The following is a 15,164-nucleotide window of genomic DNA, read 5'->3' on the forward strand; positions in this document are numbered from 1 at the left end:
GGCCATCAGAGGGCCTTTGTCGGTCATGACCGCTAGAGGTTTCTTATCGGTCGTGGCCATCAGAGAGCCCTTATCGGTCGTGGCCATCAGAGTAAATGGTAGGACGTTAACTTAACACATACACATGATATCATTATGATTTGATCATTCAGTATTTGCGTCGTGTCGGGGTCGTCATTAATTCTTACTTACTATTCATCTTATCATCGGTTATAGTCATCAGAGTGTTCTTATCAGTCATGACCACCAGAGGGTCCTTATCAGTCATGGCCACCAGAGGGCCCTTATCATCGGTCATGGTCATCAGAGGACCTTTATCAGCCATGGTCACCAGAGGGCCCTTATCTGTCGTGGTCATCAGTGGCCCTTATCGGTCGTGGCTATTACAGGGCCCTTATCGGGCATAGCCACCAGAGAGCCTTTATCATCGGTCAAGGCCACCAGAAAGCCCTTATCGGTCATGACCATCAGAGGGCCCTTATCAGCCATAGTCAACAGAGGGCCCTTATCGGTCGTAGCCATCAAGGGCCCTTATCGGTCGTAGCCATCAAGGGCCCTTATCGGTCGTGTCTATCAGAAGGTCCTTATCGGTCGTGGCTATCAGAGGACCTTCGTCGGTCATGGCCACTAGAGGGTCTTTGTCGGTCATTGCAATTAGAGGGCTCTTTACGGTAGTGGCCTTCAGAAGGCCCTTATCGGTCGTGGCCATTAGAGGGCCTTCGTCGGTCATGACCGCTAGAGGTTCCTTATCGGTCGTGGCCATCAGAGAGCCCTTATCGGTCGTGGCCATCAGAGAGCCCTTATCGGTCGTGGCCATCAGAGAGCCCTTATCGGTCGTGGCCATCAGAGAGCCCTTATCGGTCGTGGCCATCAGAGAGCCCTTATCGGTCGTGGTCATCAGAGAGCCCTTATCGGTCGTGGCCATCAGAGAGCCCTTATCGGTCGTGGCCATCAGAGAGCCCTTATCGGTCGTGGCCATCAGAGAGCCCTTATCGGTCGTGGCCATCAGAGAGCCCTTATCGGTCGTGGCCATCAGAGAGCCCTTATCGGTCGTGGCCATCAGAGAGCCCTTATCGGTCGTGGCCATCAGAGAGCCCTTATCATCGGTCAAGGCCACCAGAGAGCCCTTATCGGTCATGACCATCAGAGGGCCCTTATCAGCCATGGTCACCAGAGGGCCCTTATCGGTCGTAGCCATCAAGGGCCCTTATCGGTCGTGGCTACCAGACGGCCCTTATCGGTCGTGTCTATCAGAGGTCCTTTGTCGGTCATGGCCACCAGAGGTCCTTTGTCGGTCATGGCCACCAGAGGGCCTTTGTCGGTCATGGCAATTAGAGGGCCCCTATCGGTAGTGGCCATCAGAAGGCCCTTATCGGTCATGGCCACCAGAGGGCCTTTGTCGGTCATGGCAATTAGAGGGCCCTTATCGGTCGTGGCAATCAGAAGGCCCTTATCGATCGTGGCCATCAGAGGGCCTTTGTCGGTCATGACCGCTAGAGGTTTCTTATCGGTCGTGGCCATCAGAGAGCCCTTATCGGTCGTGGCCATCAGAGTAAATGGTAGGACGTTAACTTAACACATACACATGATATCATTATGATTTGATCATTCAGTATTTGCGTCGTGTCGGGGTCGTCATTAATTCTTACTTACTATTCATCTTATCATCGGTTATAGTCATCAGAGTGTTCTTATCAGTCATGACCACCAGAGGGTCCTTATCAGTCATGGCCACCAGAGGGCCCTTATCATCGGTCATGGTCATCAGAGGACCTTTATCAGCCATGGTCACCAGAGGGCCCTTATCTGTCGTGGTCATCAGTGGCCCTTATCGGTCGTGGCTATTACAGGGCCCTTATCGGGCATACCACCAGAGAGCCTTTATCATCGGTCAAGGCCACCAGAAAGCCCTTATCGGTCATGACCATCAGAGGGCCCTTATCAGCCATAGTCAACAGAGGGCCCTTATCGGTCGTAGCCATCAAGGGCCCTTATCGGTCGTAGCCATCAAGGGCCCTTATCGGTCGTGTCTATCAGAAGGTCCTTATCGGTCGTGGCTATCAGAGGGCCTTCGTCGGTCATGGCCACTAGAGGGTCTTTGTCGGTCATTGCAATTAGAGGGCTCTTTACGGTAGTGGCCTTCAGAAGGCCCTTATCGGTCGTGGCCATTAGAGGGCCTTCGTCGGTCATGACCGCTAGAGGTTCCTTATCGGTCGTGGCCATCAGAGAGCCCTTATCGGTCGTGGCCATCAGAGAGCCCTTATCGGTCGTGGCCATCAGAGAGCCCTTATCGGTCGTGGCCATCAGAGAGCCCTTATCGGTCGTGGCCATCAGAGAGCCCTTATCGGTCGTGGTCATCAGAGAGCCCTTATCGGTCGTGGCCATCAGAGAGCCCTTATCGGTCGTGGCCATCAGAGAGCCCTTATCGGTCGTGGCCATCAGAGAGCCCTTATCGGTCGTGGCCATCAGAGAGCCCTTATCGGTCGTGGCCATCAGAGAGCCCTTATCGGTCGTGGCCATCAGAGAGCCCTTATCGGTCGTGGCCATCAGAGAGCCCTTATCGGTCGTGGTCATCAGAGAGCCCTTATCGATCGTGGTCATCAGAGAGCCCTTATCGGTCGTGGCCATCAAAGAGTTCTTATCCGTCGTGGCCACCAGAGAGCCGTTATCGGTCGTGGCCATCAGAGTAAATGGTAGGACGTTAACTTTACACAGGATTTATGATTTTATCATTCAGTATTTGCGTCGTGTTGGAGTCGTCATTAATTCTTACTTACTATTCAGAATTCGTATACATCTCAGCAATGAGAACAAGGAAGACATTTTAAAACAAACCTGTAGTTTGCGTAAAGATCATTATACTGGTTCTTGCAAATTTCTTTCGTTTCGTGTGCAGTCAGGTCAAGGTCAAAACACAGACGTCCCCAGCTACTGCTATGTCGTAATTCCACAGCACCTCTGACTTGGGGAAGTCTCAGAAACGACAGAACTACAAAAATTGATGCAAGGACAGTTATACAGTTGTATATAAGTAAAATTGTACTGTTTGGAACTTATTTTTTCGCGAGTTATCTTTCATTCAAATTGCAGCATCTGAAAGTGTCCCTCACGTGACAGGGTGTTATATGTAAAACCATGACTTTTAATTTGGGCGGTATTATTTCACAGATTTGAAATTAGCAATTTGGCAAAATTAAACCTTCCACAAATATTTACAAATACGTGACAAACAAATATAAGTATTTAATTATCAAGATACGCAGCAAACAAATACACAGTATTTAATTATCAAGATACGCGACAAGCCAACAAATATAAAGTATTTAATTATCCAGATACGCGGCAAACAAGCATTCAGTATCTAATTATCCAGATATGCGGCAAACAAATATACGATATTTAATAATCAAGATACGTGACAAACAAATATACAGTATTTAATTATGCAGATACGTGGCAAACAGATGTAAGGTATTTAACTATCCAGATAGCGGCAAGCAAATATAAGTATCTAATGATCCAAACAAATAAGTCCAAATGTGTTTTTCGTGGAAAATGAATCATCATCAGAGATATTGATGCGAAATGATATGATAAGAAATAACTTACTTTCCCTTTGGCACATAAAATATTTTGAAAGCGAGCATTGTTTGGTGATTAACTTTGTTTCATGCAACAGCAGACAGTAGCATTCATTGTTCTGGTCCATATTTTGGGTATCTAAATTGAATGAAAAATGTGTGTATTTGATATTGGCATATACCTAACTGTCTGAACGAATAGAAACTTAAAACTTCATTAAGTGCATCATCCCTCGATGATTTGTATACATCCACATTTAGGGGTTAAAATACCAAACGTTTTCACAATTTCTAACAATGTTAGAATATATTTAACGACATTTGAAAGACAGGTTGAGGAATTGCATAATTACAGACACCATCAAAGTGTATATTAATCACCTTTTGTAGGATTATCGCCGTCCCATATAGACCGGACGCCAAGTATCGAGTTTTGTCATAACCCAAAACATTTTTGATATTATTGTTTTCTCTGCTGAATATCTCTAATGATATGTATATTGAGCATTTTGAAATTTAAAAGATGGCATCCAAAAAGGCGACCGAATATTGAAAAATTCAGTAATTCATAAAGAATTCACATAAAACCAACATTGAAACCCTATTTATCTCATCTTAAACCATGCTAGGATACAACTGGTAAAAACGGAATTCAAATTTAGTAAATACACCCATACAAAAATCAAAATGGCGGACAAAACAGCCCCAAACACTAAAAAAAGCTATCAAAAGTTACCTAATCTTACAAAATTCAAGTTCATGCAAATTGATTGGCGTATATAAGGTTAAAGAATATAAAGGGGAGAAATTTTCGATAAGTATATTTTGAAAAATAATCTTTGATGATTACTTGATTCAAGATGGCGGACCAAAATGGCGTCAGAATCTATTATAAATCATTTATTATAGTCTCAACGCCAACTATAGCAAGTTTTATTTCTGGCCAATATTTGAGTGGGTATAATTATTTTATCCAAAATGGCGTCTGAGATGATAAATCGTTTCTTTAATATTCAGGTCGAATGAGAATACCAACTGTTTACATTTTTTTATTTTATTAGGTGTTGAAGAATATCAAGGAACATTTATTTCGTTACAAAATTTCAAGATGGCAGACAAATATGCCCGTCAATAGCGGTTATATTCGTACACGATGGCTGCTAAATATTGAAAAATATATAGTTATTTTAACAAGCCAACTGCAAACTAAACTAATTACATGTATATTAATTTCAATATGTTTTAGGATTCATCTGTTAATTTATAAAATATTACACATCATATGCATCATTAAATCAAATTAAAACATGATGGCGGACAAAATAGTGCAACGTCCAAAAATGATTTAATAGTTACTATTACTTCAAAATGAAAGTATGTAGGTTGAATGTCACGTACAATGTTACACTAAAATAGGCACGGAATTACATTATGTATTCAATACATACATTTTAACAATAATCTTTAATGATTATTAAATTGAGATATTTTACCGAAATGATCTACAAGATTCTTGGGAAATTATCTATTTTAGCCTGGGGACCAAATAGTGATGTTTGCTGTGACCAAAATCTATAGTTTATATATTTTTGCTCTCTGTTGAATATTTGACATTGGTACAGTATGTATGTAATAAATAATACCCAGGTGAAATGAAGTTCACCTGATTTCTGAAATCATGAAGTTAATATCTTTAACATTCGAACTTAAGGTGGTAGTCTCACATTCCCCAAAATGTCCCCGTTCTTCAATATTTTTTATATTTGTTTTATGAAGAAAATATGTTATTATGCATCTTCTGTCAAAGTTTCGAAGAAATGAACAATCCATTTTTTCTAAATCAATATTCAAATTTGTCATTTTTTAGTAGTTTCTACGCATGAAAAAACAACATTAGCCTGCACAAAATCCGCCCCGTAAATGAAAATCTTTAACAAAATGTTCTATGATATATAGATTGTTTAATTGATATGATATAATATCAATGCTTTTTCAAGAAAAAATGATTTACTTCTCGTCATAATTAATTTTAGTGATATCTTTTGGTTAAAATAAGGTAAAAAAAATGCATGTAAATTACCAAAAAACATTCTCACAAAAATGAAAATAGATCAAAATTGTGAAGTTTTTATAGAAAAATAACACACTAAAAAGTGACCTAGCTGTTTTTATTAAGTCAATTTTCAAGAAAAATGAACCACAAGTTTTCAAGATAGAGCATTTTTATCACCATCAAACCTTCATTTTTTTTCATTGAAAAGGGCATTAATCACAATCTCCCCTATATACTTTTTATACATTCACTGTAGGTTCTCCTGTTACAAAATAGATGTCAAAAATACTTTTAGTTTTACTTCAGAAAAAGGAATATTTATCAAATCTCGGTCATACAAATGCTTGAAGAGCTTGGGCACTGTGACAGTCATAATTCAGGCGTCAGTATTAAATATATTTATGACCTGTCTCCCTTACCATGAGACTACATTCTTAACAAACCGACTATCTATATTAGTGTTAAATGAATTCCTTAGCGATCATAGACACCAGACGCTATCTCATTTGCTTTAAAAGACTCAAGAATGTGTGCCTCACATATGGGATGGTAGCTTTTATAATCGGTCGCTTTGCCAGCCATGTTGTTTGGATTTCACATGGTTATTAATAGTCTATTCACTTTGATTAACTGGCCGAAACGATTTACGTGTATTGATTGGTTACTTGTTGTTGAAGATTATATGTGTGTAAGGGGTACCAGTTGGGAAATTATTGCAAACAAATCATCATTTGATAAACCCAGAGAGGTCCGAATGTTTTTTTCTGGTTGTCGGACATTATTCTCAGAAATCACACAAGGCGGCGCTACACGTACAAATCAATTCTCAATCGGATCCCCTCGGAGAAATTGACGGAAATTACTCCGAGATGTCGCGATTGTATAAGTTCAGTGATTTGCCGAGTTTTGTTTACATTGTCGGGAGCGCGTGGAACATCTATATATAGCCTAACTAGTACTGTTGGCTAGATGATCATGACCTACTTGTATAAACTGTCCGTACATGGGAGATGCTGAAACAAAGTTAGACTTTACTTAGGAGACATTTCAATTTGTGCAACTGTGTGCGCTTAAGTAAAGTACAGTTTTAACCGAGATGTTATGCTTGTTTCTATACGTATATGTATTACACCAACTTGTCCAAGTACATGTACATGTATATCAGTATAGCGTATATTAGACGGAAAAATTGTTGCTTTAGCATTAGGAAAAGGCCCACTGCATCTTCTGAACAACTTTATTAAAATAAACAAAACGCTCATTTTCATAACGCAGGTCGTTTTATGGTTCCCGACGTCGCCATAATTACAACGCGTTAGTTGACTTTTTCTGCGCCAGACGGCAAAACTTCAACTTGTTCGGTGTTGTAACCTAATCTTTGGACATTTTATGTTATAATTGTTTTAAAGAAACTTTTATTTTTTGTTTCGGAAAGGTAGCCTAGTGGCCCTTTCATGAATATCATGAAGTTAATTGTTTGTTACATTGAATGCGAAAGCATTTAAATTATCATTCTTCAAAAATGAATTAAAAACTATGGCAGCTAACTAGCTGTGAACAGAACAATGCGTCAAGCTTTCCTATAATCGCTTCCTAATAAATAATGCTGTATGGTAGCCTTCTTAGCTTTTAGAAAGCTAATACTTGTTGGATCTTTATATATAATAATTTACATACATGCTACTTGATAATATTCAGTAGAGAAAAAAAACTATTAGAAACATTGAGCCGAAAAAACTCGCTAGTTGGCATCGAGACTATAATAAATGATTTATTTTTGGCGCCATTTTGATCAGCCATCTTTGATTTAGCAAGTATCAAAGATTACTTTTAAAATATAACATTGGTTACAACGTCATTGCATTACTCCAACTTTGTATTTGATATTCAAACTACATGGACTTGTCTTTTGTAATACGTTTGCATCTTTTAAAGGTTTATTTCATATTTGCCGCTATTTTGTCCGCCATCTTGGTTTTTTTTTTTTTTTTTTTTTTTTTTTTATTGATGAATATGCTGTATTTCACTTCCGTTATTACCAGTTGTATTCAACAAAGCTTTAAAATGAGATAATAGAGTTTTATGTGATTTCTGAGGGAACTATAGATTTTTTTTAATATTTGCCGGCCATCTTTGACGCCATCTTAGATATTTCAAAATACTCAACGATCTCTCCCGCGGTTCATTGTAATCCTCACATTGAAATTGAGGGGACCGCAATGCACCCTGGGAGAGATTGAATGCTCAAGGATGAGAACTACACACCCATCTGGATCTTATTACATATACATATGAATTTGTGATAATCAGCAAAGAAAAACTATATAGGATATTTTTTAATTTTATCCTTGGCGTCCGATTTAATATTATCATCAGTGTCAGAACAAAAGTTTCGACAGATGGCCTACCTTCAACCAACAAAGAATTATCGAAGACTATCCGTGTACCATTTGTTGAAACCCACGTATTTTGTCCTATCCAAAATAAATAACAGATATGCAGTATTGATAAAATATTTACATTTTAAGCATTACTTTCTCGACAAAATACCAATATATTGATGTTAACTGGATATTATTCAGTTAGAAGTACACTAATTCAACAATAATGATGTACGATTACTGAAATAGAATTTCCTATCAAACATTTAAGCAATAAACTGTTACCAGTTTGCACATACAGTTGATATGAAGCCCATCAGGAAGAAAGATATATGAATATATAAATATTACTTCCGGATGTCTGGTAACAGTTTATTACTTATATTTCTATTACGATCATTAAAATTCAAAACAATACGTGTATATTTTTTTAATTCCCTGTTTGTGCTCGTGTTGACCTCACCAAGTGCAATAATCGGAATAGCCATATCACCAGCTTCTGAATATAGTTCCATCCATAAACGGTTTAAAACTAGCGAACAAATGAAAATTATGCGATGATATTTTTCATTACATGCTATTTTGTCAACACGTTAATACTATTGGAATTTAAAAAACGGAACAACTTTAAAACTACTTTTTACATTATTTGACCGTTACATTTTGTATATATCGTAAAAATTGTCAGTGATACGACGGAAACGATAGACCAGATGGGAGTTCATCATGGCAGCCGTTCATCACAGCCTGATATTTCCTATCTGGTTTAACATAGATTAAACGGGCAACTGAAAGTAGAATGGAAATATCAAGCTGTATACATTACTTAGTCGACATCTAATCATTAATGCGTATAATAGCATGAGAAAGGATTAAATATCATACTATTAGATATTTTAATTGCTCCAGTACAAATATATTATTACAGAGACAAGACATGTATAATCAATAACCTATAATTACAGCCAACCTACCTGGACATTTCTTTCCGTCAATGAAATACCGACGATATTTATTTTGGACAGATCGTCTGTCTGTAAAGTAATTTGAGAGATTATGTACATCAGGTCTAATAGTACATTTATACTCTATGCTTCCCCAATTACGCTTTGGAACACTTGATATACGTGCATTACGTATCGGACACTGTTTTACATTGACATGAATACCTTATCAATACTCTGGGGTAGGTACAATGTACATTGAACTACTTTATTTCTGTTTTAAACAGTGTTGTTTATGGGACTAGTAATATATCGTCGTATAAAAAACTGCACTGACCCCTACATCACTACAGCATCATAGTATTAGAGACACACGCTAAATTTAGGGCCATAGTAAAGGAAACTTGATAGGACCGAGAAAGAGATTTTTGTTTTAGACACAAAGTAAGATACAAACTAGACCACAATATACCGCATAGACTATTTGATACCGTTGTTCATCTATACAGAATATTTTGAACTGTAACAATATTTTGATATACACACATGTTAAGATATATTGTATTCAGGATATCAAATTCATTATTATGGCAAGCAAATTTAACATTTATTGAAGGAGCAAGGTCTATCCCGTATTGATTTGGATTATGTAAGATATCTTATATAATTATATAAGATATATATTATATATATATATATATATATATATATATATATATATATATATGATATATATATCATCTATATGAGATATATAGTATATTTGATATCTTGTATACTTATATAGTATATAAGAAATATCATATAGAAATTAAATAAGATATCTTATTTATGTATATAAAAAATATCATAGTATTATATAGTATATAAGATATATCATTTAATTTTCTATATAAGATATCTTAAATCTCATTTAATGCATTAGCTGTTCTTGCTTTATTATTATTGTGTTATACATGTAATGTTATCTTTGTCATTTGCTATCGATCCTTGTTTGTGGATGTAAAATGCAAATAAATGAATTGAATTGAATTAATACCAGATATCTTATATAATTGAAATATCGTTGTTATTTAAGATATCTTATATAGAATGAGATTTCATAGCATTTAAAACAGAAACTAATTTCTTCCTCGAGTTTCATTCGGAGCACTTCGGCGCACGTCTAAGAACCGTTCGGAATGGTGGGGATGGCGCTGAAAGGGAGAATCTAGCGCTGTTTTGTTGCATATAACGATATATTGAAAACGCAGAAGCAGTTATTTCTATTACTCTAGTTGTCGACAATAAATATAATGGCGGCCAATCTACATGAATATTTTTGTCTCGTTCAACCACACGCTTGATACTGACGTAGCATGCGAAGCCAACAAGAGTCTGACTGAGCGAGTAGAAGTATACTGTACATGTCTCTATGTAGACTTATGAAATATTTCGGGTAGGGCGACTACAATTATATAAAATATCTTATACATTTTATAAGATATCTTATATAGATAAATTAAATGAGATATCGTATATATACGATATCAGATATCTTATATAAGATATAAGATATCTTATATACAATGTAAGATCGATTGAAAATTTTATATATGATATCTCATATATAATATAAGATATCTTATATATAGTGTATAAAATATCTTATATATCATATGAAATATCTCATATACTATATGAGATATCTTATATAACAATCAAGATATCTTATATATATACATTGCAATTAAGGATCGACATTGCTCTTTGAATAAAAGTCATGTTGGCTTGCCGTACATTATCATAATTAAAGCATCATGAAACATCACGTATAGCCAAGCTCGTTACGTACACAATTAAACTGCCATGTTAAATGTAGCAGCTAAACATATGCATGGTCGCGTCTACGTCTCCAGGTTGCACCGTCAAAATAAAATCACGTTTCCAAACTTACAAATCGGCCAGTGGCGTAATAATCGAAGCCCAAACAAATGATCCGTTGGAATATAATACTGACCCAATGAATATAACAGAAATATGATATAAGACAATCGAGCACTTGCATGCTAATAATGCCCATTATTTACCAATGATGTAGTTGAGGACTCCCCTGGTCAGTATTTGAAGAATGCCTGCGTTTACTCTTTCACAGTCTTCTACAGATTTTTGCCAGTTTTCAGGAAATTCTGATGTTATGACCATGGCACGAGTTGGCTTATATACAAATCCAGTATATCTATTGTCTTTGGAGAACAAATCTGAAACCGAAAATAAAATAATAATTTATAATTCACTTTTTATTCAAAAAAGGCTTCTTAACAGCATTTCCAGTGACATTAACATTTACTTTATTAGCATAATAGAAGATAAAACAAGACGTTTTTGTTTTAGCGCCGCTCTGAGAAGGCTGATACAACGACTGATTGTATCGTCTATGAATATGAATATCCGTCCTTTTCTATTGTTATCATGTCACAATAGAGGCGTCGACGTTGCATATTGATTTAGAAAAAAAAATCGTTTGAAAAATCAATGGAATCGTACGTTAGAAGGTATTTTGTGTTACAAGTAGTCTAAAACATTAAATATAAGATTCAATGTAATCATTTTTAAGCTACGTTGTTTATTAACGTCCTATAAAAAGCTTGTGTCATGTAAGTGCGGCCTCCCCTGTTTGAGTGAATTTCAGTTGATGTTTGGTCTCTTACCTATAGCATCACTCGACTGTACGTGTATACGTGCTAAGGTAAGTAGAGTCAAGACGATAGCAGGCAACACCATCCCCATGGTGGTCTCGCTAGAGAAGAACAAAAATCAAGTATTGAATTGTATCAAAATAGTTACACCTTGATCATAAGTGTTTTCAAACGAATTACATTTTGAGTGACATGACTTATTCATACTGGGACTTCCTCACAAATTTCAATTCAAAAATTTTTTTTTTCTAATTTTTTTTTCTAAATCAAAAGATCAGGCAGCAAGCAAAGCCTATATAAGCCCTCTCCACATTATTACAAGCATGTATATAGTATATAACAGCACAATTTTAAAAGCTTATTTGCCTGGATCTTTAAAATAACATTTAACAATCATTTTTAGAATTGACACAAATTATACCTGTTACTGAAAAACACATTAATACATATTTGAATTATATATATATTTACTAATGGTATACTGTTGTAGAAGAATAAATCATGAATAGCTGTGAAAAGCATGCAAATGTTCCAGTTGTATTAATCACTAAATGATAAGCGTATTGATTGTTCAGTATTCAATATTCGCTTTATCAAAAGGTTTTGATTTAGATTAACTGACTGTTAACTTAATCCCTCAATATCACTCTCACTTCAGACCTTCATTGTAGCCAGGCAGAGTTAGAATATCCATAGTGTTTTACCACTGAACAAAAGCAATGATGAGGGAGTGAATGATTATACATACATGTACATGTATACCCAAAAAGGCAAAAATTCATGTATAAGTGTTATTATTTTGTACTTTACATTGAATTTCCTGCTTTCGCAAGTTTCTAGGCCAAGCCCCAACAGGCCAAGCCCCATCAAAATACATGATGCAGTAAAGAGAAGAGTAGTAATACATATAGCATATATACAGTTTATTCAAAATATATATTAATTTTGCTTAAAAATTAATAATAGTGTAACTTTACTTGTTGATTCAATTTACATGTATTTCTGAATGCATGCACACATTCCATCATTAGATCATGAATAAAGTGCTTACTTCCCCTTGTTAGAAAGTTAATATTGTTTATCAGATGTAAATAATTATTTCGCACTTAGCAACATCCTAAGCAAACATTCTAAAATGTCTTAATTTAATCTCGACACAATACCTCAACACTATGAAAAGTAGGATTATAACGTACCCTTGCTAATGTCGTGTGGCTTGTAGGGCGATTTACTATTGACTAGTGCCAGTAGAATGGTGTGTCGATATTAGAACCCATCATCAGGTGGATTGTTCCAAGCAAACTTTAGAAAAATGTTTATATGAAAAAGCTAAGCTAGTTCCACTAAATCCTCGATACTCTAGGGGTTCCGATCACTTACGATTTCTAAACCCCTGTATTATCTTATAGTAAAACTAAAAACAGCTGAACCAATCACATGCCTGCAAAGATTTCCTTTTAAGAACCAAATTACCTGTTCTTTTCTATTGCCCCCAATTTTAATATGAGATAGTCCAGGGGTGTAGAGATCGTAAATGATCGGAACCCTTAGAGTATCAAGGATGTAGTCGACTATGAAGAGTAGTTCTTGTCGCTCTAAAATACCTCTTTATTTTTTAATATTAAAGCTGATTATCCGCTAAATCCATCAACATAAATCAATTATCACATCGCCATTTCACATAAGTTGTCTGATCTAGTATTTATCAACTTGATGTTAATGACATCGCAGCATTACGTGTTAAAATATGGATGGCACGTCTTCGAGTTCTTTCCATCTGTTATAAATAAGTAAACATATCTGTGTGATACACACAACTCACTATAGGTAAACGTGTATTGACTTTAAAAAAAATGTTTGGTTGGTTACTCCGCAGATACAAAACTACGTAAAACATCTGTAATATATAGTTTGTTTCACAGAACAATCTGGAAGGAAACTTCCCCACTTTAAAAATATATTACAGGTAGCCATGATTACATATATAATGTGTATCTATATGTGAGAACGAATAAATTATACATTTCTTATATTTCTAATTTCTATATATACCAGATCCTGACAGAATCTTCATTCAAATACTAAATACCAAACCTTTTTAACTTCATTTGGCAGTCAACTATTGACAAAATTAACAAAATGCATTCTATGTAAAAATTTTACTGAAGGAGGATTGCAAAATTTAAATGTAGAAAACTTTATTTCTGGACTTAAGACAAGATGGATGCGTAGACCTTTGAGGTTAAAATGTAATGAATGAATCAATGTGTTTGAAAGGCAACATCGTAATATTAGTGACTTTGGGTCTGACTATTTAAATAAAATAGAAACAAGAAATTTTTTGGAAAGATGTTTTTTACAGCTTGGAATAATTGTTGCATTAGCAAATAAACCACATTTTTTATGAAACATTAAACTTTCCATTGTGGTGTAAAAGTTTGTTTCAAATAGGCAATGTTCTGTTTAGAATGGTTATATATGGAGTCAAGAAATGTTATAACTAAAAATGACACGTTTTGAATTTCGAAGAATTTAAGACCACTTTTGAAATATTATCAGGTAATTTTTTATTATTTAAGGGACTGTGTCGATCGATTCAACATCAAAATGTGAATAACAAATTAATTTTATAGACCGTTTCACCACACTCAGATTATATTAAAAACACAAAAGAAACCAAAGATATGTGTGAATACTGTGAGGAACACAGCAAATATAAAATGGGTAAATGCGACACACTATTCACAGGAAGGTTGGCAACAAAATTACGAGATTCCGTTTCAAGTAACAAAAGACACAGATATGCACTGGTTCCAATACAGATTACAAAACAGAATACTTCCAACAAATTCACACTTAAAATGATAAACAAACTACCAAATGACACATGCAACCTTTGTAATGAAGAGATAGGGACAATTGAACATATGTTTTGTAATTTGTAAAAATTAAATTGATACGGGATAATGTTACGCAATGGGGTTTTTATACATCATACATAACTTTGAATTTAGACATAAAGAGTGCATTATTAGGTCCTGCAGATATACATGTAGAAATGAACGAAAGCTTTGTTCAAATCAACTACATGTATATTATATTCTTCTTATATATTTGAAGTCAGGAAAGAAGATGACCTTAGATATAACTGTATTAAACGTAGAATTGCCCCAAAACATAACAATATACAGGAATTCATTCTACCATGGTATGACATTTCATTTCAACAAATTTTATTTCGAATAACGAAAAAGGATTAAACAACAGGCATTGCCTATATTAGTTTTCTCCTAGATGATATGACATCCAACAAATGTTAACGCTTAAAACAGGTAATATAAAGGAATAAGTCTGTCTTGTACAAACATATTTATCGATTATGACCCTTTGTTGTGATCCATATGGTGTTAATGATTGGCCGAGTAGAATACATAATGACAGAGGGCGTACATGTAGCTCGAGGTCATTGTTTTAGATTCTACAAGGGCGATATATCACCATATGGACCGAAACAAATATCAGTTACG

General features: G+C 35.6%; 1 protein-coding gene across 1 annotated transcript in view; it reads right to left on the reverse strand.

Moving 5' to 3' along the window:
* Positions 1–15,164, reverse strand: part of LOC138327382 (uncharacterized) — a 31,406-nt gene that overhangs the window by 5,556 nt on the left and 10,686 nt on the right. The window contains exons 2-7 of the mRNA XM_069273437.1: positions 11,650–11,738; positions 11,029–11,199; positions 8,990–9,049; positions 8,043–8,108; positions 3,610–3,720; positions 2,836–2,989 (exon numbers count right to left, since the gene is read on the reverse strand). Coding sequence (XP_069129538.1) covers positions 2,836–2,989; positions 3,610–3,720; positions 8,043–8,108; positions 8,990–9,049; positions 11,029–11,199; positions 11,650–11,728 — 641 coding nt within the window. The 5' untranslated portion in view covers positions 11,729–11,738. The remainder of the gene's footprint in view (positions 1–2,835; positions 2,990–3,609; positions 3,721–8,042; positions 8,109–8,989; positions 9,050–11,028; positions 11,200–11,649; positions 11,739–15,164) is intronic.

Source organism: Argopecten irradians, chromosome 7 (genome assembly GCF_041381155.1).
Source record: "Argopecten irradians isolate NY chromosome 7, Ai_NY, whole genome shotgun sequence".
NCBI classification, from domain to species: domain Eukaryota; kingdom Metazoa; phylum Mollusca; class Bivalvia; order Pectinida; family Pectinidae; genus Argopecten; species Argopecten irradians.